The sequence below is a fragment of the Cynocephalus volans genome, chromosome 15, assembly GCF_027409185.1.
Source record: "Cynocephalus volans isolate mCynVol1 chromosome 15, mCynVol1.pri, whole genome shotgun sequence".
Taxonomy (NCBI): domain Eukaryota; kingdom Metazoa; phylum Chordata; class Mammalia; order Dermoptera; family Cynocephalidae; genus Cynocephalus; species Cynocephalus volans.
Genome location: NC_084474.1, coordinates 96383730 through 96405143, shown reverse-complemented (window position 1 = coordinate 96405143; position 21414 = coordinate 96383730). Strand labels below are relative to the sequence as shown.

Here is a 21414-nt window from a genome sequence, read left to right as displayed (position 1 = left end):
CAGCCCTGCACCTCCTCCCGCCTCCACCCACCGGCCGCCCAGCTCTAATTTTTTAAAAAATTGCTTTTTAATTTATAAGTCTTTACTTTTGGTGGCTGGCTGGTGTGGATGAGTTTTAAAATCCACAAGCTCGTCTATCTTTCCTCTTGAGTGTTCTGATGAGTACTTTTTCCAAGGTGTCCCTCGTGTCGCGTTCTCTACATGTAGCCTAAACCGGCTGGAGACCGTCCTAGTGAGTAGCGTGGGCAGAGTCAGGCCTGGCTTTTCATATGCACGCGGTGTGCTGAGCGCCATTCCTCGGTGGCTTACGCACGAGCACTCCTTCAGTTTTCACAGCAGCTTTGCGAAGTATCTTAGCATTATTGTCCCTGCTTCAGAAATGGAGAAACTGAGGCTGAAAGACCTTGGATAACTTGCTCAAGGTCAGAGTTGAGAAGCGGAGGAGCTGGGATTTGAACCCGGGGCACCGGCCTCAGGGTGCTGCCCTCGTGCAGGGCACATGGCACACCTTTCCCGCTGACGCAGTTTGCTTGTACGTGGATGTACTTCTGGGTTGTCTGTTCTGTACACCGCTCCTTCTCCATTATTGTATTAATACCACTCTGATTACAGTGTCTTTATAGTTAATGTAAATATTAATAAAGGATTCCAGGCCAGCCCGTGAATCTCTCACTTGGGAGAACGTGGTGCTGACAACACCAAGTCAAGGGCTAAGATCCCCTTACCAGCCAGCTTTTAAAAAAATAATAACAGGGCCGAGCCCGTGGCGCACTCGGGAGAGTGCTGCGCTGGGAGCGCGGTGACCCTCCCGCCGCGGGTTCGGATCCTATATAGGAATGGCCGGTGCACTCACTGGCTGAGTGCCGGTCGCGAAAAAGGACCAAAAAAAAAAATAATAATAATAATAATAATAATAACAAATAAATACATGAAGGATTCCGAACTCAGTCTGTGTCACATTAAAGTTACATTAGCAGAAAAGCCACTCGACATTGTTTTGGAGGCCCTGCCAAAGCAAGAAGGGAAAGACGATGTGTGGGAGGCATCAGAATCAAGTGCAGTCACGTGCATCACACTCTCAGCAAAAATCAGTAAACACGTGTGGAGGATAAGAGCTGTCACCGAGCAGCTTCCAGTCAAGATGGTAGAATAGACGGTCCCCAGTGTCACTCACAATCAACCAATTTACAACTATTAAAAAGCAACGACAGCCAAGCTGGGGCTGCTAGAGCTCAGGGGAAGAGGAGGAGAGACCTATGGAGTGCATGAAGACAGGAGAAGCCACGATGAGAGAAAGAAAGGATCGCTCCCACCATTACAAATCCGTGCTGCTTCCAGGCTGGAGCTGGTGAGCACATGGAGCAGGAGCTGGCAAAAGCCGCAGCTGTGTCCTTCATATGAAGTTGCTTGGAGGCGGCAGAGGAGAGGAGGGCCTTGGTGGCCCCCAGGCCAGTAAGACCACTGACAGGGCTCCTGTGGACCCACATAGGAGCGAGAGGCCACAGACAACTGAAAAAAGGAGCCACTCAGAGGCTGGTGAGTCATCACAAGGGACCAGAGCACAGCCTGTCCCATGGGAAGTGTTTGGAGCACAGGCAGTAGGGGAGATGGGCCCACCAGAACACTTGGGCACAGCAAGGACAGCTGACCTGCCCCACAGTGAGCTCAGGACCACTCAGAAATACAGAACTGCAGGGGGTGCACTTAGCTGAAAGGTCTCAGGTCCAGACCAGAGTTTCTATACAGCCCAGGTGTGTTGGATCTCCCAAGACTGAGACCAGAAGCACCTACGAAGTCAACCATAAAATCCTGAGCTGCACAAAAAGCCTTCCCCAGGGAATCAGCAGCAAAGCAACAAGTTAACTCAGCCACAGGGCTCAAGTGCTGGTCCCCACAGGAAGTTCCCCCATTTTAGAAGAAAGCAAAGGACAACAAATTAGTTCCAATGCAGAGTTTAAGTGGTGGGAACAGCAAATAATCCAACACAGAAGTGAAAGAAAAAAACCCAAAAAACCGACAGATCAGAGACAAAGTTCTGATATTAACTAGAAAAGGTCTAACAGCACCGAAGAGCACCTATAAAACCTGGAAGGACCAGAAGCCCCTCGGGCTCCCAAGCCAGGGAGGAGGAAGTGCGGAGGCCTCAGCCACACCCCCTCACACCCACAACCCGGCCAGTGACTGCCTCCCAGCTGCCACTGGAGCCACCCTGGTCTCCCCTGCTGGGATGAGGAGGTGCCATGGGCCTTGGCCAAGCCCCCCTCGTCCCTCCTCCTCCCATCCTATTTCTTTTCCCCTGCCCCTGTCCCCCTCCCCCCACTGCTCCACGACAACATTTTAGAATGTCAAAAAAAAAAAATTTAATTAATTTAAATTTAAAGAAAAAAAAGTATTACAAAGACTCTCTTGTGTATATAACAAGAACTCTTGCCAAGATTTTCAAACTGCCGCTTGCTACGTGAGTCACAAGGACAGCTAGCCAGACGCACACGATCACTTGCCCGACACTGTCTCCATTAAAGAGCTGACGTCAACTTTTGCGATAAGCCCATTGTAACTAATGCTCCCTTTGTTTCCAAACAAATTATGTGTACTTTTCTCTTTTGCCTTTAAAAAGGCTTCCTCCTGGGGCCGGCCCCGTGGCTCACTCGGGAGAGTGCGGTGCTGATAACACCAAGGCCCCAGGTTCGGATCCCACTGATAACACCAAGGCCCCAGGTTCGGATCCCATATAGGGATGGCTGAATATAGCACGGTTTACTATGGCACGTGGATTCCCACTGCAATCCCCTATTCCCAAATAAAACTTTTTCTTAGAGAGTCATCTCTCTAACTCCTCCTAGATGTATATTTCGTAATGGACAGGAGAAAGCATCATTGTTTGCCAGTGCTGTGATTATGTGGTTAGGAAATCGAAGAGAGTTTTGATATTATTTGCATGAATAAGTGGCCTCAACTAGGTGACCTCGTGCAAGTTTATTTATTTATTTATTTATTTATTTATTATTTTTAAAATTTTATTTTGTCGATATACATTGTGGTTGATTATTGTGGCCCATCACCAAAACCTCCCTCCTCCCGCTCCTCCCTCCCCCCCAACAATGTCCTTTCTGTTTGCTTGTCGTATCAACTTCAAGTAATTGTAGTTGTTGTTATATCTTCTTCCCACCCACCCCCCGGTTTTCTTTGTGTGTGTGTGTGTGTGTGTGTGTGTGTGTGTGTGTGTGTGTGTGTGTGAATTTATATATTAATTTTTAGCTCCCACCAATAAGTGAGAACATGTGGTATTTCTCTTTCTGTGCCTGACTCATTTCACTTAATATAATTCTCTCAAGGTCCATCCGTGTTGTTGCAAATGGCAGTATTTCATGCGTTTTTATAGCTGAGTAGTATTCCATTGTGTAGATGTACCACATTTTCCATATCCACTCATCCGATGATGGACATTTGACCTCGTGCAAGTTTAACATCCGAGAGAACAATAGCTTCCCAGGCACCGATCAGAAGCAGGCTTCCAACAGACGGAGTTTAACTCAGGGACTTGATGACACGGGGGCTAGAGGAACCACAGGAGCAGGAGGTGGCCGTGGGCAGGACTAGGGGCAGCTTCTACCCTAGGCAAGAACATGAAGGGAAGAGGCTGAGTTGCCAGGCTTGGCATGGGCTGCGCCAAACTCTCTTCTTGCCTTGTCCCCTCTGAGGCCACCTGGCCCGTGCAGCAGTGAGCCCCGCTGCAGAGCCCTCCTGCTCGGGGCCCCGCTTGTGTCGGCCAGGTGTATGGGTCGGAGCAGTGTTCCAGAATCCGAAAAGGGCTGCCAGGCTCTCTGCAGCTCCTTGTGGTGGGAGGTGCCAGATGCAGCCATGTGTTCCGTTTGGATGGGACGTTCCAGCAAGCCCAGATCACAGGACCCGGAACAAGTTCACCTACATAGCACCGTCGGGGGCATGGGTGTCTGACCAAGCCCTTGCATGTGCGGCCACCTGCACCCTGCCTCATGCCAGGGCTCCGTGCAGCATGTTGCCTTGCCCCGCAGCAGTGCCAGGCTCACCCCTGTTGCTGCGAATGGCCTCAGTTCACGTCCATCACTAAACAGAGTTCTGGTGCATGACTTGCCCCATCTAGTCCTCTGTTCCTTTGTCGAGGTGACACTATTTTGAACACTGCTGTCTCCGACACTTCCGTTTACCTAGCCTGATGCACCTCAGCGTCCGTTCCTGTTGTGTTGATCGTCACGAATGGAACTACTGGTGACAGGGTCTGTGTGTGTCCCGCCTTCCAGGTAACGCCCAGCTGTTTTCCAGACTGATCACAAGAGCGCTGTCCTGTCAGCAGCCCTCAAGCCTTTGTTTCTCTATATCCGCGCATCTCGTGATGATCTGACTTTAAAATTTTAGCCGATCTGGTGAGTAGTGGGGGTGTAGCATAGTGGTTTGCTTTTTCCTCATTACTAATGAGGTTGAGAAACTATATATACAGTGTGGATATATGTATATAATTTTTGTACATGCTATTTTGATTTCTTTTGTGGAATTCCCATTCTAGTTTCTTGAACATTTTTCTACTGGGTCACGTGACTTGATTTTTGTAGATTCGTGGGTGTTCCTCGCGGCCTGGAGGTGAGTCATTCTCACCTGTGCACAGTGCTCGCCTGCTCTCGCTCTGCAGACTTCCTGCCCTCTTGATGTATATTTACATGACTGTATTTCTTAATTTTAAAATGACTATATATTAATATGTGTGAATAAATATATTGTTTTCCTTTAGGATTAGCGTTTGTGACATGTTTAAATTTAAATTTGCCCTACTTTCTCATGCTTGGTGTTTTTTTTTTTTTTTTTTTTCTTTTTGGCAGCAGGCCAGTAAGGGGATCTGACCTGCTGACCTTGGTGTCATCAGCACCACACTCCAACCGAGCTAAGCAGCCGGCCCCACATGCTTGTATTTTAAAAATCACCTCTTGTTATCGTTGAAGACCTGGAACACCAGCAAGAGCAGCCCCCACGGCCCTGCACTTTTTGTCTGAGCGCACACGATTCCTCTATGAAAATGTCCAGGCTTCCAGTGCCTGGCACTTTTGCCCTGTGTGACCTAGGAAAGAGCTGCCCACTTCGCAGTGTTGTGACAAGAGCCCCTGCACCGCTTGGGGGTCACAGGGAACGAACAGAGGATCAATTCTAACCAAAAGGCATTATGAAGAAACATCCAAAGTTGGAGGCTGAAAGTACTCAAAGGAAAGAAATCACCCCTCAGACAATGCACTAGAGAGATGTAAAAAGCTGGGAGAACTTTCCAAAAGCAGTCTAAAGAACAGTGTGCATACGGACCTTGTAGGAGGCCCGGCCAGTGGCCTGCCAGGTCATGACAGCTCAGGAAGAGGTGGGGCCAGCTGAGACCTGCACCCCATGGACAGCATCCATCTCCCAGGGACTTTCAGGTTGAAGGGTCCGAAGGACACCGCCATGTTAAGTGCCTCTCACATACAAGCCCCTCCTCATCAGCTCGCCTCCCTTCCAGAACGAAGGTAACAAAGCGAGGCCCAGCAGACCCCTGGTTCCTCTTGTGTCAAATGCCACAGGCCCCCTCCCACCACACATCTGTGGCCACCCAGACGGTGTGGGGCTCCCCTCTGGACCTGGCCACTGGCTGGCCCAGGAAACAATCTGTAAGGTGAGCTCCCCATCTTAACACGTAGTACTTGGCCTACAAACGGTGGCTGAATGCGTGAGCAGTGTGACACCCACACGATAGGTCTCCTTTTCACACGGACAGGCCCACCCCACCAGGAACACCACAGCTCTAGCACACACTGACCAAATCCAAGATGCTGCCCCGCCCCAGGCTGGACCATGCCCCCAGCTCCTGCCTTCCGTGTGCAACCGGCTACTGGGTGGCTTCAGACCACCGAGCGGACCTCCTTCCCACCCCAGGGCCCTCCAAAGATGGAGGTGCCATCCAGTTTGTGGGCCAAACCCTCTGGACTTTATTCCAGACACGGGCCTAGGCCAGAGGCGTGTGGTCGGCCCCAGGGCGGGAAGGGGAGGGAGGCGGGGTGGGAAGGTGGGGTGAAGGCCACGAGGCAGGTCAGCTGCAGCTGTCAGGGTCAGTGTGGTCCAGCAGAAAGTAGCGCTGCAGGGTGGGCTCCAGCAGCAGCGGGGGCAGCGGGCGGGCGGGCCTGGGCCAGTCCGGAGGGAAAGGCTGCAGTGCCACCCGCGGCAGCGGCAGCTTCAGTGTCCGCACGGGGCCGTCGAGCGCGCCGCCTGTGCGGAGCCGGGAGGGCATCCTGCCTGCAGGCGGACGGTGTGGTGTGGTGAGGCCGCTGCGGCAGGGCGGGGCTGGGGTGCGGTGGGGGTCCAGTCTCTACCCCTGTCCCCACTCACCCCTCAGTCTCATCCCAGACCTCTGAACTTTCACCTCCTGAAGCCGGAGGATGGGGTAGCGCCTGTGGGTAAGGGGGCGAGTTCAGCTGGGGTCGGCCACTCAGCCACCCTGTGCAGGGCTGCCCCAGCCAGCCCCACGCACCAGCGGTCCCGGGGCGGTGGCACCACCGTGTTGGGCACTGGCAGATGCAGCTGCGGGTGCGAGTGCTTGGGCTCAGCCTCCTGCAGCAAGCCCTGCTGCTGCGCCTGCCTCTCGCAGAACAAGTTGAGTGCATCAATGAGGCCCAGGTCCACCATCTGTGACTGCGACCAGTCCGTCTTCTCAAGCGGCAGTGGCCTGCCAGGCAGCGTGCTGGGCACCAAGGGGCCCAAGTGGGCATCAGGCACAAAGCAGAAGGTCTGCAGTGTCTCACAGAGCGTGCGTCTGGTCTGCTGGGCACACGCTGGCACCAGCAGCTGCTCGGCCTGGAGCTCCAAGGCAGCCGAGTCTGGGGTGGCCAAGTCTGGCCAGGTCACCAGCGAGGGCACCTCCAAAACATGCGAGAGCGTCTTGGAGATGCTTAAGGGCGGCCAGGAGGGGCCTGAGGGTGTCATAGAGACGTGTGCAGGCACCCCAGCCACCAGGGAAGCCTCTGAGGGGGCCTCCTTGGCAGTAGAGGAAACCTCTGAGGTCTCAGAGACGTTGGGCAGCACTACGGACAACTTGGCTACACCCAGTGATAGTGGCTGCGAGATCTCCACCTGTGGAGGAGGCGGCCCATTGGGGAAGCACCCTCACTCCCAAGGCCCAGCCCACGGGAGAGCCTGCCATCCCCTGACAAGGAGAACCCAGTGGTGCTTCCCCTGGCTCCCACCTGCATAGGGAGACCCTGACAGACACATCGGGGGGGAGGACACAGGAGGCACAGAGCTCAAGGAAGGCAAGAGCCAGCCTCTCATGCCCCGCCCCGGCTCCCCCAGGACTTCTGGAAAGCCTCTGGGGAAGGCAAGAGGCTCTCCCATAGGTGGCCCACCCAGGCCCTGCTGGCCTAGACCTGCAGCTGCTGGATCATGTCCTCCAGCTTCTGGCAGCAGCGTTTGCGCAGTGCGTCCTTGGAGTCAAGGTCCAGTCCCTGGACCCAGGTCATCATCTCCTTGAACAGGAAGCCCTGTGGGTCCTGAAGGCCCAGCCCATCCAGCAGCTTCTTGAGGTCAGGCCTGAGACAGATGAATGTGGCTTACCTGGAGGCCCTCCTGGCTGGTGGTGAGGACAGGGCAGGAGCATGACTCACCGGCAGACGGCTGGAGAGTAGAGGAGGTAGGACATGAGCTCCAGCACCACGTCGTGGGACTCCAGGGAGCAGGCCAGGAGCAGCTGCAGTGCCAGCATCACGAACTGCTTCTGAGTTCGGTCCTGAGCGCAGGTGAGGGCAATGCGGTGGGTGACGGGGGGCGGGGGGGGAGGGGGGCGGGCCAGGGGCGCACCTGGAGGCTGGGGGGCTGGTCCATGTTGAGCAAGTGCAGAAGGATGCCCTGCAGCCGGACACAGAAATTGCTGCCCACGTCAGGCAGCAGCCCCAGCAGCGCATGGAGGATGTGTACGCGGTCGGCCCAGGAGGCCTCCTCCAGCAGCTCCACCAGCAGCGAGGCCAGGCCCTCCACCGTGCCTGCCTCTGGGTATGCCTGCAGGGACCGGCATGCTCAGGCCCTGCCCTGCTCCACACCCAGGTGGGCTCCTGCCTTCCTCCCTGCCCCCACGCCAGCCCGTCCTTCCCGGGGGTCCCAGACGCCCCCCAAACCTGCAGAGTAAAGATGGGGAACAGCTTTTTGAACCAATCCTGGATGACGAAAAATTGCAGGAAACTGGGCAAATGCCCATAGCACTCTTCCCAGAGCGAGTGCCTGTACTGGTCCTGGGGGTGAAAGCTCTTGGTGCTGGCAGCCTCGTAGGAGCGTGGGGGCTCCAGGGTCAAGTCTGCAGAGGCCTAAGGGAGAGGAGGCAGCTCTGGGTTGTGGGTGCTGAGTGCCAAGTCTGCCCCTCCCGGGGTGCTCTGGGGTGTGTACCCGAGCATCTACCTGAGCCTCTGGCTCTCTGGAATCCAGCTGCTGATCAGAGTCTGACCTGTGTGGGCTCAGGGACTCAGAGACCCAGTCCACGTCCAGGTCCGGTTGCTCCGCCGCCTCCTCCTCCCCGGGCAGCGCCCCCAGCCACTGGATCAGCTTCCTCTGCCAGTGGGTGTGGAACTGCCTGGGGTGCTGCAGCCACAGGTCATCCTGGTTCCAGCCTTGCTGCGGAGGGGAAGGCACAAGAGGTGGCTTCTGGCAGGGCTGTGCGGACAGCGAGCCTCCCAGAGACCTACCCCGCCCCTTGCCTTCAGTCTCTTCCTAGTGCCGAGCTGGGCCAGAGATCCGAGGCGGCCGACCTCTGCAGGCAGCCACATCTGCTGCAGCACCATGGAGTTGGGCACGCAGCCAGGGAAGCTGACCGGTCGTGAGCAGTGCTGGGGTGGAGCACAGCAGGGCAGGCTGAGGACCTGAATTCCCAACCCAGACGCCACCCTGGGTCACCCCCACGACTACGCAGAGCCCCTCAGCCACCGGCCCAGCTCTGCCTGCCACGTCTCTGACAGCTGGACTGGGCTGGCCACCCCTGCACCCAAAACGCAGACAGGCAGGGAGAACCTGAGAAGCCAGGGGAAAGGGTGGCCAGTGGACACATCAGCTGCAGTAAATGAGGGAACTATGGGGACCCCCACCCCCCCACGCTTTCCATGGGACTCAGTCCCCAGCTCTGGAGCAGGGAAGTCAGAAAGAAGTGGGGGCGTGTGAGTACAGAGGGAAGGAACTCAGAAGGATGGCGATGGATGGCAGCGTGGCACTGCCCAAGCTGGAGGGTTGGCGACCCACCCGGGTAGGCGACAGTGCCAGGCATGTGCTAGGGGAAGGGCTGAGGCCTGCCTCGGCACCTGGTGTGGGCGAGAGTAGGGTAACAGTGCATTCCGAAGGGCCTCTCCCCTTGACCTTGCTGCCCTGAAGGGCAGGGACCCTGGTCTTCCAGGAAAAGTCCATAGGGAACCAGCCCCCAGCACTCAGACTGCGGAGAGGGGTGTGCAGGCAGAGGCAGCCGGTGGAGGCTCCCCAGACCCCTGACTGTACCCACAAACAAGCCACACCAGAACTGGGTCGGGTGAGGGTGGGGGTGGGGGTCTGGAGCCCGGTTCTCTGGGCTGTAGGTGGGCAAGGAGAGGACAGATGTGCAAGAAGAGTGACCCCTGGGGGTGCCTCTGGGGAGCCAGGGGGACTCACCTTATGGGGCTGTGTGGTGGCAGGAAAGAAGCCCCCGAGGTTAGAGAGAGCCTCCTTGGGCTGTCTCTTCAGCAGCAGTGGGATCTGGGGGGTGGGACAGGGGCTCAGACTAGAGCACAGGCCCCGGCATCCCTGCAGCTCTGCCCTTGGGTAGGCAGCACCCCACCTGCCCGGGCCCCTTACCCTGTGCTGCAAGTGGGAGGAGGGCAGGTCCAGAGCCACAGGTGCCTCCCCTCGGAGCTGCCGTGACTGCAGCTGCAGATCCAGACTGAGGCCCAGATCATAGCTCAGGGAGGAACGGGCCAGAAGCTGGGGCACGGGAGGAGTCATGGGGCAGGGGCAGGGCTGGAGGGCAGGGCAGTGCAAGGGTGGGCAGAGCTGGGAGTGAGGGGGCCTCACCCGGGACGCCTTGCTGTGCACTCTCCGGCGGGGGGTGGGATGGGCAATGCAACTCGGGGAGGGCGGGAGAAGCGCTGGCCCTGGGCCCCCAGGTCCTGTGGGGGCAGGGCTGTTGGTGCTGCCTGGCCTTTGGTGCTGACCCCAGCCCACCCGAGACAGGGGGCAGCTCTTGGCAGGGTACAGATGTCCCAGGTCTCTCTCTCCACCTTGAGGGTCATGGTGCTGCATGGCTGGGACTCCCTTCCAGACCGCACACCCTGGGGGTGGGAGATGGCAGAGCAGATGGAAGCGTCAGAGGCCTGGGGCAGAAGGAGGGGCTGGGACTGGCGGAGGCCCCACACTCACCAGTAGGCCAGGGCCATAGATCAGACGTAGGTAATTGTCAAAGGCTTCCTGGCACTGCTGCCAGGAGAGGGGGGGCCGGGCTTCTGGGACCACTAGCCCCAGCTTCAGCTGCTGAAGATCTCGGTCCCGGGCCACTAGGGCTTCCAAGTCCTGAGGGGGATGCCTCCAGGATGGCTGAGCAGGCCTGCCAGCAGATCTGAGGCTGGCTGCCCTGTGCAGGTTGGCGAGCCTTTGCAGCTGGGCAGAGGTCAGAGACTCCTGGCTGGTCAGTGGCAGTGGAGGGTCATCCAGCACATCAGGGGTCTCCTGGCACAGCTTCTGAGCATGGGAAAGAAGCCTGGGTCCCTTGCCTAGGGGGCCCGAGTCTGCCTGTAGCGGCCCACCTTGCCCACCCTGTCCTCACTACACACCTTAACCAGATAGGTTGTGGGCAGGTAGAGGCTATGGGACACCAGGCAAAGGCGGGAGCCCAGTGCCAGCACCAGGTCTCCACTGTTGCTGCAGAAGGCCAGGGCCTGAGGGGCACCATCCAGCTGCAGGAGTCTGCAAGGGTGCACAGGGGCCAGAGTCCAGCCCAGACTTCACAGTGTGGGAAACTGAGGCAGCAGCAGGGGCTAGGCCCTCTCCCCCGTCCATCCACGGGGGTCTGCGGTGGGGGCAGAGGTAGGAGATCCCAACTGGCTGCCCCCAACACCCCCAGCCTGGCCCTCCCTCAGGCCCCAGCCCACCGCAGCAGGCGGTTCTCGGCTGTCCAGATGCGGACGGTGCAGTCCAGGCTGGAGCAGGCGTACAGCTCGAGCGTGGGACAGCAGCACAGGCCTACGGCAGGGGCTCAGGGTCAGCGTCCAGGGCGGTGCTGCGGTCTAGGCTTCACCCCCACTACCCCTCACCGGTGATGTGGTCCATGGGGTCATCCTGGGGCCGGTGGTCACAGCGCTGGCTGTTGCCCAGGCCAAACTGTACCAAGCCGTAAGTGGCACTGTCCTGGTCCTCAAAGCCTATGGTGACGCGTGTGCCGAGCGCACAGAGCGTCACCACCGGGTGGCAGCAGGAGAAGGTGCGAAGCAGGCTGAGGCTCTCCTCCGTGTAGGGGAAGACGCGCCACACCTTCACCGTCAGGTCCCCGCCTGTGGGCGGCGGGAGCCAGAGCTGGGCCTTCGGGGAAGGGAGAGGCTCCCAGGCCGGCCACGGGGGCGGGGGCGGGGGCGGGCGCTGACCCGAAGACACGACGCTGTTCCAGGTGGATGCCACGGCGGTGACGGGGCCCGGGCTGTGCGCCTCCGTGCAGAAGACGGTCTCGGACGAGCGCCACTCGAGCACCGACAGCGAGCCGTCCGTGTACCCCAGCACCGGCAGGTACCTGCGGGCGGCGACGCAGCCTGTCGGCGCGGGCCCTGTCGCCGGTCCGTCCTCCGGCCCTCGCCAGCACAGGCGCCCACCGGTTCTTGTTCTCCCAGGGCCGGGCCACGGCGCTGTGGAGCGGCTCGCCCCCGTGCTGGCGCACGGTCGCCCAGGAGGCGCAGGCGCTGCCGGGATCCGTCAGGTGGCTGTACAGGTGCAGGCAGCAGGGCCGCGGCGCCGGCGGCGGCGGCGGGCGCACACGGTGCAGCACGCGCATGGGGCAGCGCGCGGCGTTGGCACGCACCAGGTGCCCGGCGCGCGTCAGCAGCCACAGCGACTCGCGCGGCAGGCAGTAGGCCACGGCCGCCGCGGGGTCGTCGGGCTCCAGCAGCAGCGCGCTCACGGTGCGCCCGGTCACGGCCGACACCAGGTAGACCGAGCCGTCGGCGCACGCGCACGCCAGGCGCACGGGCAGCGGCGGGTGGGCGGGTGCGGGCAACGCGGGTGCCGCCTGCAGGTGGAGCACGGGCGCGGGCAGCTGCGCCAGCTGCGAGTAGAGCTCGCGCACGCGCCACAGCTCCACGCTGCTCGCGCGCAGGGAGAGCACCGGCCAGCCCGGGCGCGCGGGCGCCAGGAGGCGACTCACGCGCCCGGACAGCACGTCCTGGCTCCAGTAGCACAGAGCCACCTCGCCCACCTGTGCTGCCGCCTGCAGGTCCCATGTGCGCAGCGTTCCGTCCTGAGAGGCCGACACCACCAGGGTGGTGTCCGGGAGCACGGCCAGAGCTGTCACCGGGCCTGCGGGAGGGGAGCGGGTCACTGGGGCGCACCAGGGACTGAGAGAAGGGGAGCTGTCAGCCCGGGTCGGGGCCGGCGCAGAGAAGCCCGGCCGGAGCTCTTTAAGGCAGAGGGGCCGAGCTGCGGGTGGAGAAGGCGCTGCAAGAGCCGTTGCGGCGCGGCGCACCTGTGTGGCCCACGAACACCATCCGGATCTGCCAGTCGGCCTCCCACACCTTCACCGTGCTGTCCCGGGAAGCCGTCACCATGGCATCTGCCCCTTCGCAGTACGCCAGGTCCGAGATCGTGCTGGGGGTGAGGGGAACCGGGAAGGGCCGGCGGACTTAGCACGACCTGTGCGCGCGCGGCCGGAGCCCCCGCCGCGGCCCGCTGCGCTTCCCCAGGTCTCCTGCCCGCCGCCGCCCCCGCCTCACGTTTTGTGCAGATCCCGGTGCACGTCGAGGAGGGCCCAGGCCTGCAGATCAAAGCTGAGCACGGCTGAGCCACAGGCAGCGAAGCAGCGCGGGACGCGGTGGGGAGGCGCCGGCCCCAGAGCCAGACGCATAAGCGGGCCTGCCAGGTTCGGCGTCGGCCGCATGCGTGACCCTCGCGGTACCAGGCGGCGACCACCTGAGCGGAACTTCCAAAGCTCCAGGCCACCGCCCACCTCGGCCACAAGCAGCAGCCCCGGGTAGGGCACCGGCAGGCAGCAGGTGGGCTCACGGCCTGGTGCCCTGCCCACCCCCGGCTCACTCAGCCACAGTAGGCTGAAGTCGGGCCCTAGTATGGCCAGCCCCGAGGGGCCCCACCCTACAAAGCGGCCCACAGCGCCCAGGGGACCCAGCACCGTCACCAGCCCTGAAAGCGCGACGGGGGCCGGCAGCTTCTCCTGCGCCCAGCCGTCCTCTCTGTGCAGGTGCAGGCAGCCCGCGCCGTCCAGCACCACAAAGCGTCCTCCCACCGGGTCCTGCGCCACGGAGCGCAGCCCCGCCGCCACCTCCAGGCAGCGCAGCGGCTCCAGCCCATGCGTCAAGCGCGCCACGCGCAGCTCCGCTCTCTTCTCCTGTGGGCGGACATTGGCAAACCAGCAGTAAAGGGTTGGGGGGCGGGGGGCGCCCCTGCCTGGGGGAACTTGAAAGGATCCGGGCGGAGCTGGTGCAGGAACCCCTAGGGGAACGGCCAAACCCGGAAAGAGGCCTAGAGGCAGATGCGGGGGGCGAGCTGCACCTTTTCCACGATGTCATGGAGGCCTGTACGCAGGAGCAGCCACAGCTGGCGGGCGCGGGCGCGCAGGTTCATGTTTTGCCACCGCTGGCTGCGGGTCAAAGTCCGCAGGTCCTGCGGCGGCGCGGTGAAATCTGACAACTCTGCGGGCGGGCGGTGGACGCGCTGTCACCTGTGGCCTTGGGCCCCCACCCCTGGAGGTCGTGGGCAGCCGGGAGCCCTGCCGGGCCAGGGACTGCCCAGGGGAGCTGCGTTCTCAGGGACGAGCCGATCTGAGACCTGCTTCCTAGCTGGCGAGTCGCCTGTGGGGTGAGGCTAGGCCCCCTCACCATTCTTTTCCGTGAGCAGCCCAGGGTCTGGGATATCAAAGCCATCTGCGCCATACAGGTCGGAGTCCAGAATCGGGTTGTCGCCTTCAGGTGGAAAGGGGTTGCTTGCGTCCAACACTTCCGCCTCCATTTTGGCGACAGCGGATCCAGGAGCCCAACAGCTCCTGGGACCCAGCGGTCGGTCCTCAGCGGCCGTTGCTAGGATACCGAACGCCGCAGGCCCCACCCCTGACGCAGGCCCCGCCCCCACGCCGCACCTGGTCCACACTAAATCACAGAAACTTTTATTGGAAACGAATGAGCTGCAGCAAAGTGACACTCAGTGCACGCGGCCCAAAGGGCAAGGTGAGGGGTACAGGTGGGCACCAGGGGCCGGTGCAAGGGCAGAACCAGTGACCCCTGCGGCCTGCTTGCGGGGCCTCCGGCCATGGGCCCTGTGGCCTGGAGTGTGCAGGCCCAGTAGGAAATACAAAAATAAACTCTGTGGTCCAACTATCCTTGCCAGTGGCAGTTCGTCTGGCCAGGGCAGCTGCTCTTCCCACCAGGTCCCATGCTTAGTCCAGCCGCAGCATGGGCAGCAGACGATGGGGGTGAGTGGACATCCACAGGTTGGAGCCAAAGGGCTAGGCAAGTGTGGCCTTGGGCAGCGCCGGGGCTGTGGCAGTGCCAGAGTTTGGCCGGCAGTTGGGGAGGCTTTGGGACTCCTCAGATGGGCAGGTCCAAGCATTGGTTGAAGCTGGATAAAGCTGGAGCCTCTGCTCCTCCTTGTCACATACAGATCACCGGGACCCTGAATAGAGGTTCAGAAGTTGGCATACAGCAGGCTTTTAGGAGCCACCACACAGGAGATCAGGCAGAAAGGGGCCCTGTCCCACCCACTCCAGGCTGCAGGGACCTGGGCCACGGCCACCATCACGCACCTGTCCTCCATGGCACTGGTCTCCTCGGCCCCGCCCTCGCTGCCTCCACCTCCACTCTCTTCCTCCACGTCCTCCTCCCCTAGTTCCATGTCCAGCTCATTGCCTGCTTCCGAGGGCGTATAGGTGGAGCCACTGGGGGGAGGTAGGGGAAGCACTCTTAGGACCCCTTACCCCAGGCCTGCCGCTGGCCCCAAAGAGGATGTCCTGGGAGGACAGGTTGGGGACAGGTGAACACAGCTGTGGAAATGGTGTGGGCCCAACAGGGAGCCCAGAGAAGGGAAGAAGACGGTGCCCACCTGATGGAGCGGCAGCTGAAGAAGACAATTCGCTTGAGCCGCTTGTTGTAGAAGAAGTAGTTGAAGGACCAGAGACTGCCATCCTCCCCGAAGGGGTCCGAGTCCAAATCCGGGTTATAACTGGAGAACATGGGCAGAGGATGGAGTGAGTCCCCAGGTGCCACACACACCTGCGGGGTCCACCTGCAGGGATGCCAGCCCACCTGTAGATGTCGCATTCAGCCAGGCAGATCTCCTCGTCCACTGCATTCCACAGCTGCGGCTTCAGGGCCTTGAAGTCTTCCCGCACAGCAGAGAACAGACTGCAGTTAACTGCATTCACCACCTAGGGCAGGTCACAGTTGGGGCTGACAGGGGCCCAGGACAACAGGCATGGACTGGGTGCAGCCCAAAGACCACCTAAAGTGGGGGAGGTCAGTGGGGATGGCTGTGGGTCCCTTCCCTTCACCCGACCCTCACCCAGCTGAGGCTGGGCTCCCGGCTGAACTCATGGCTGCGGGCTGTGCTGAAGTCGTAGTCAGGCCTGAAGGACTCGTTGAGGGTGGCAATCAGGTAAAAAAGGGTCTTGCGGCTACACTTGTCACTGAGAGGTCCCTCGTCCTCACCACCTTGGCTCTTGCTCAGTCTGCACAGAGAGAAGCGTCAGTCCAGCCCACCACCCCACAGACCCCACAGTCCCCACCTTGGCTCACCTGCTGGGGCTGAGGCCAGAGGTCTGGGGTGGGGACAGTGCCTCCAGCACGTGGGGCTGGCCCTCCTGGCAGAACTGCTTGAACATGTGTTTGTCGTCTCCTGCCATCTTACATGAGTAGCTCTCAATCCTGCGGGATGCAGGCAGGACCATGGAGCAGGTTGCCCCAGTTGGACTCAAGGCACAGGGCACAGTGACCTCTGAGATGCCGGTCCCCAGAGCCTCGGGCCTCACCTGCCGATGATGTGGGCATCTCCGGTCTCCACTGTCAGCTGCGAGTTGATGGCCTCGAAGCTCGAATTCTCTAACAGCTTCATGTCCTCGGAGAGGGGGCTCTGTGCTCCAAGGGCTAGTGCTGCCTGAAGACGTGGGATGCCAGGCCTGGGTAACTGCCCCACAGGGCTCTGCCTTCACCCCTCCTGCCCCCCCAAAGTGGAGCCACTGTCAAGAGCTGGGTCCAGCCCTGCCCAGGCTTCTCACGGCTCACGGGCACCGGCCGGCGAGGCGACGAGGCCCAGTCACATAGCGTGGCAAGCCCAGACCCCCCAGCCACACCCCCTGCGCCGGGGCCCCGCTCACCGGGCTGCTGGCTTCGTTCCCCCCCCAACCCCGACCCAGGAAGAAGAGCCCGCGCGGGGCACGACTCCCGCGGCCCCGCCAGCTGGGCCGCTCGGCCGGACGAGAGGCGTCCCGGTGGGAGCCGCCGCCGCAGTCGCCAGGGGACGGGCACACTCCAGCTCCCCGGTTCCGCGGACCCCGGCCCGGCGGCGCGGGGCTCGGCGGACACCCACCTCCTGCGCCGGCTGAGGGCGGGCGGCGGCGGGGCCCTCAGGGCCGGAGGGCGGCGCCGCGGCCTCCGCTCGGGCCGCTCTGAATCGGGGAGAAGAAACTCCGCGGCGACGTCCCGTTACTCCCGGCCCTGCCGACCCATGCGGGCTCCCGCCGCGACATAGCCTCGCCCTGCGCCGCGCCCGCTCTCGCGACCGACCCGCGCCGCCCGCCACAGGCGGCCCCGGCGAGCGAGCGAGCGAGCGACCTCCGCCACCCCCGGCCGGACAACAACAAGCGTCTGCCGGGCCCGGCCCCACGCCTCTGAATGGCCCGCTCAAGCCTCCGGGACCGACAGCTCGAACGGCCATTGGGGGCGCTGCCCGCCGCTCAGTCCTGACTTCCACTCCCACTGGCTATGGCACCTGTCTGTCACTCGACTCGGCGTGCCGACCCACCTCCCTCCCCGGCGCTCATTGGTAGCGGCCTCGTCAGCCCCGCCCTCCGGGGGGGCCGACCCAGCTCCCCCGCGCGGCGTTGGCGGGGCGGGGCGGGGGCGTCCAACTGCAGCCGGGCGCTGGGGGTGGGTTGTCGCCGCTGCTGCCCCGCCGCCCGGCCTTGGGGGGCCAAGAGGCCGCGCTCGCCTTCCAGGTGTGGTCGGTGCTTCCGTCCCTGACGCTTTGCCCAGAGGCCCGCCCCGCCCGGGCTTCGTACGCACTGCCGGCCTTGCCCAGCCCGTGTCCGGAAACCCTCGGGCCGTGTCCATTCCTGAATAAAGGGGGCGGGTCAGGCCCCGCAGGTGCGCGGCCCTCGGAGCCCTCCTAGGCTTCGACGCTCTGGCCGCGGCCGGAACCCCAGGCTCGCGGCCCCGGTTTCCGGCCGGCGGAATCTCTCGGCGCCCCTGCCACGCGGAAGCGGGAGCGCAGGGACGGGACCGGGCGGACCGGAGATGGCGCCGCCTGCGGGCGGGACGGCGGCGGCCTCGGACCCGGGCCCGGCCGCGGTGCTCCTGGCCGTGCATGCCGCGGTGAGGCCTCTGGGCGCCGGGCCGGACGCCGAGGCGCAGCTGCGGAGACTGCAGCTGAGCGCGGACCCCGAGCGGCCCGAGCGCTTCCGGCTGGAGCTGCTGGGCGCGGGGCCCGGGGCGGTGAGTGGGGCCGGCGGGGCGCGGAGCCCGAGGCCAGGCCCCACCCCTTGCCAGCTGCGCGCCTTCGGGCAGTGGCTTCCCGTGCTTCTGTTTTCTTGTCTGTAACGGGGGGTAGTGCCGGTGCCCACTGTGCAGGACTCTTGTGAGGATTTGATAGTAGGTGTGAAGGGTTTGGGACCGTGTAAGTGGCCTGTAAATGTTACCTCGTGTTCCTTTGATCATCATGCGTTGGAGGAGGCTTTGAGCCTGGACTCTCCCCCTCCTCAGGTCAGTTTGGAGTGGCCCTTGGAGGCAGTTTCCTACGTCGTCCGAGGCCCCAGCCATCATGAGCTGCATCCTCCACCAGGAGGGCCCGGAACCCTCAGCCTGCACTTCCTCAACCCTCAGGAAGCTCAGCGGTGGGCAGCCCTGGTCCGAGGTGCCACCGTGGAGGGACAGAATGGTCAGTGCACTGGAGAGGAGACTCATTTTGGAGTAGTCCTGGTCCCAAGTCCTGGATGGAGAAGCTGGGTCCACGTTCCTCATTGCGGGGGGTCTGAGAAGGCTCCCAGGAGGGAGAAATGGAGAAAAGGAGTAGAGGTCGAGGAGCTGGAGCTCATAGTACCAAACAGTGTGGAGAGGTAGAGCAAGCAGGGCCTCAGGCCTGGGTGAGAAGACAGACGACCCCAGGAGCAGCACACCACCTGGGCGGGAGGGAAGGATGTTTCCAGAGGTGCTTAGGAGATGGAATTGCTGAGTCTCATGGCTGTTTAAGTGGAAGAGTTAGTGATTGAGATTGTGAAAGAAGGCTCCCAGATAGAGGGCCTGTTTGAGAGGGCATGGAGGTGGCTGGGTTTTTACACATCTGGGCTGGACTGGAGCTTTGGAGAGTTAAACACTGGGAGTAGGAGAGGTCACCAGGAGAGAGACGCAAGAAGAGAAGAGGCTCCAGCATGCAGACAGTGCAGCAGGGAGAGGAAGGAGAGTCCACAAATGAGACGGTGAAGAGCTGCCAGTGGGTTAGGAAGACGACCAGACTGTGATGTAAGAGGCCCAGGCAACTCAGCATTGGGAGAGAAGCTCTTAAATCAGTCATTAGTTCACTGAATATGTGAACTCAGTACCTGCTGTGGATTAGGCACTCCTTTAGCATTAACAAAACCTCAAGCCCTTGCATTCTAGAGGAGAGGGAGAAGTAAAATAAGTAAACTTGTGTTAGATGGTGGGGGAATGGGAGTGCTAGAGCTGGAGGAGAGGGTTGCTGTTTATAAAAGAGTGGCAGGAAAGGTCTCATCATGAGGGTGACACTTTAGTGAAATTTGAAAGTCATGGGAGGAACCATGTGGCCAAGTGAGCAGCAGACACAAAAGCCCTGAGAGGAGCACGTGCCTTTGACCCCCGAGGCTCAGTGAGGCCAGGGTCAGGCACAGTGCTGGGTGCTTGGAGGTCCTTGCTCATTTTAGTTGGGGAGATGGTTCAGAATACCAAGGCCTGAGGTGATCAAAGGAGTGTGTCAGTACTGGGTGGGGACCCCCCATCCCACCCCCCATCACTGCAGTAGGCTGGACCTCGAGTGGGAGATCAGTGTACCCAGCTCTGTAAAGACATCCCGGGCAGGCAGCCCAAGTATATTCTGAGCTGATGGGGGAGCCAGGAAAGGGGAGGTCCCTGAGGGCACCAAGAGGAGGCCACCCTGACTGCAGGGCTACTGTAGGGCAGGAAGGGGCAAGCTCCTGTCTGAGGACCTGCTTTAGTTCTGCTGTGATGGTAAGGGGGCATCTGGGCCAGGAGAGGTGGTCTGGTCTCTGTGGAGGAGAGGGACAGGTGAGACCAGGCAGCACAAGGGTTCAGAAGGACTCCAAGTTGCAAAGATGAGCCAAGTGCAGCTTCAGCACCAACAGGAGACTGGCAGGGATCTCAGGGGTTTGTGAGGGCTAAGCTGGGAGGGGAAGGTGTGAAGTATGCCCTGAGGCAGGGTTGTCAGCGTGGGCTGAGGATGAAGGCAAAGGTCCTGAAAACCTGAGGGCAGAGAGCTGTGAGCAGAGGCCACTAACCCACCCTACATCTTCCCTTCTAGGCAGTGGCAACCCACCCCCAGCCCTGGGCCCAGAAACATGCCCTGTTTCCCTGCCCAGTCTCCCTGAAGCCCCCGTACCCAAGGCTCCCCAGCCTCAAGTGGATCTTCCCCGGAGTCCTGGAGACTTGATGGAGAAGGGTAAGGGCAGACAGCTGGAGGGGGTTGGCCGAAGCAGCTGGTCCCCAGCTGAGAGAGCTGTCCTTCCCTCTCCCTGCAGAAGAGCTGGCAGGGCGCCTGGCCCGGGCCATTGCGGATGGGGACGAGAAGGGGGCAGCCCAAGCAGCAGCCATCCTGGCTCAGCATCACACAGCCCTCAGTGTCTGCCTCCAGGAGGCCTGCTTCCCACCTGGTCCTATCAGGTGAGGCTTGAGACTTCTTCCTTGCCCTGCCCTCCTGAACCCCCAGGTTCTCTGTCCATCCCCCAACTCATTCTGGTCCAGGCTGCATGTCACAGTTGAAGATGCCGCATCTGCTGCCTCCGCTGCATGCTCTGCCCACGTCACACTGCTGGTCTACCCCCACTGCACCATCGCAGCCCTCCAGGAGCAGGTAAGCATGGCATCTAGGGAGCCCTCCTGGGGCTGGGAGACCCTGGGTGACGCTGCCCACCCCGATGCTCTGGCCCCAGGTGTTCTCGGAGTTTGGATTCCCTCCAGTTGTGCAGCGCTGGGTCATTGGGCGGTGCCTGTGTGTCCCTGAGCGTAGCCTTGCGTCCTACGGGGTCCAGCAAGATGGGGACCCTGCTTTCCTTTACCTGCTCTCAGTCCCTCGGGAAGCTGCAGGTCAGTCCTCAATGGGGATGGGGTGAGGAAGGTGGGGTGCAGCCTGAGACGGCCCTGAGCCCCAATCCCTCTGCCACAGGACGCAGCTCTCAGCACCTCCAGAAGATGGATGGGGAACTAGGACGCTTACTTCCCTCGTCATTGGGGCCACCCCGAGACCCCCAGCCAGCCAGCTCCAGCCTCCCCAGCCCCCTGCAGGTGGGCAAGGGACCAGACATCAGGCAGGGTGGGGGCAGGGGTGGGCCAGGACTGGACTGCTGTGGTCATCAGGAGCGGGGAGGCAGCTGCTGTCTCTCCACCCCACCCCCAGCCCGGCTGGCCCTGTCCTTCCTGTACCTTCATCAATGCCCCAAGTCGCCCTGGCTGTGAGATGTGTAGCACCCAGAGGCCCTGTGCTTGGGACTCCCTTCCTGCAGCTTCCACCTAGAAGCCACCAGAGGTACCAGAGGCAGGGGTGGGGGGGGTAGGGGATGGGGACAGGGCAGCAGAAAAACCAGAAATGATCTGTTTCCTTCTCCTAGGTTACAAGGAGAGAACATGGTCCTTCCCTCCCAGCCCAAAGTCCTGGATCCTAACTGAACCTCAGGGAGCCTCTGCTGACTGTCTGCTGAGGACAGAGCCACCAGGGTTGAGAGGGAGGGGCCACGAGCCAGTCATTAAAGGCATTTATGAGCCA

General features: G+C 61.2%; 3 protein-coding genes across 3 annotated transcripts; 1 reads left to right on the top strand and 2 right to left on the bottom strand.

The window, feature by feature from the left end:
• Nucleotides 1-6075: 6075 nt before the first annotated feature.
• On the bottom strand, nucleotides 6076-14208 carry WDR97 (WD repeat domain 97). Its single transcript, XM_063080015.1, is given in 23 exon segments — nucleotides 6076-6281; nucleotides 6375-6440; nucleotides 6521-7023; nucleotides 7413-7575; nucleotides 7650-7771; nucleotides 7843-8040; nucleotides 8157-8342; nucleotides 8434-8646; nucleotides 8781-8858; nucleotides 9664-9747; nucleotides 9847-9972; nucleotides 10063-10094; nucleotides 10097-10319; nucleotides 10408-10725; nucleotides 10818-10950; nucleotides 11136-11226; nucleotides 11298-11534; nucleotides 11625-11767; nucleotides 11847-12546; nucleotides 12713-12834; nucleotides 12960-13588; nucleotides 13753-13892; nucleotides 14079-14208. Coding segments are annotated over 23 exon segments (4836 nt in total). The 3' UTR covers nucleotides 6076-6082.
• Nucleotides 14209-14346: 138 nt separating this feature from the next.
• On the bottom strand, nucleotides 14347-17037 carry MAF1 (MAF1 homolog, negative regulator of RNA polymerase III). The gene is made up of 8 exons (XM_063079749.1): nucleotides 16777-17037; nucleotides 16220-16344; nucleotides 15987-16115; nucleotides 15754-15919; nucleotides 15498-15619; nucleotides 15295-15414; nucleotides 14999-15130; nucleotides 14347-14868 (listed from the first exon to the last, which is right to left on the bottom strand). The coding sequence occupies exons 2-8, from the start codon at nucleotides 16300-16302 to the stop codon at nucleotides 14847-14849; spliced, it is 774 nt and encodes a 257-aa protein (XP_062935819.1). The 5' UTR covers nucleotides 16303-16344; nucleotides 16777-17037; the 3' UTR covers nucleotides 14347-14846.
• A 339-nt stretch (nucleotides 17038-17376) lies between these two features.
• On the top strand, nucleotides 17377-21414 carry SHARPIN (SHANK associated RH domain interactor). Its single transcript, XM_063079873.1, has 9 exons — nucleotides 17377-17900; nucleotides 18168-18342; nucleotides 19957-20094; nucleotides 20174-20315; nucleotides 20397-20505; nucleotides 20585-20738; nucleotides 20818-20936; nucleotides 21049-21177; nucleotides 21260-21414. The coding sequence occupies exons 1-8, from the start codon at nucleotides 17703-17705 to the stop codon at nucleotides 21163-21165; spliced, it is 1152 nt and encodes a 383-aa protein (XP_062935943.1). The 5' UTR covers nucleotides 17377-17702; the 3' UTR covers nucleotides 21166-21177; nucleotides 21260-21414.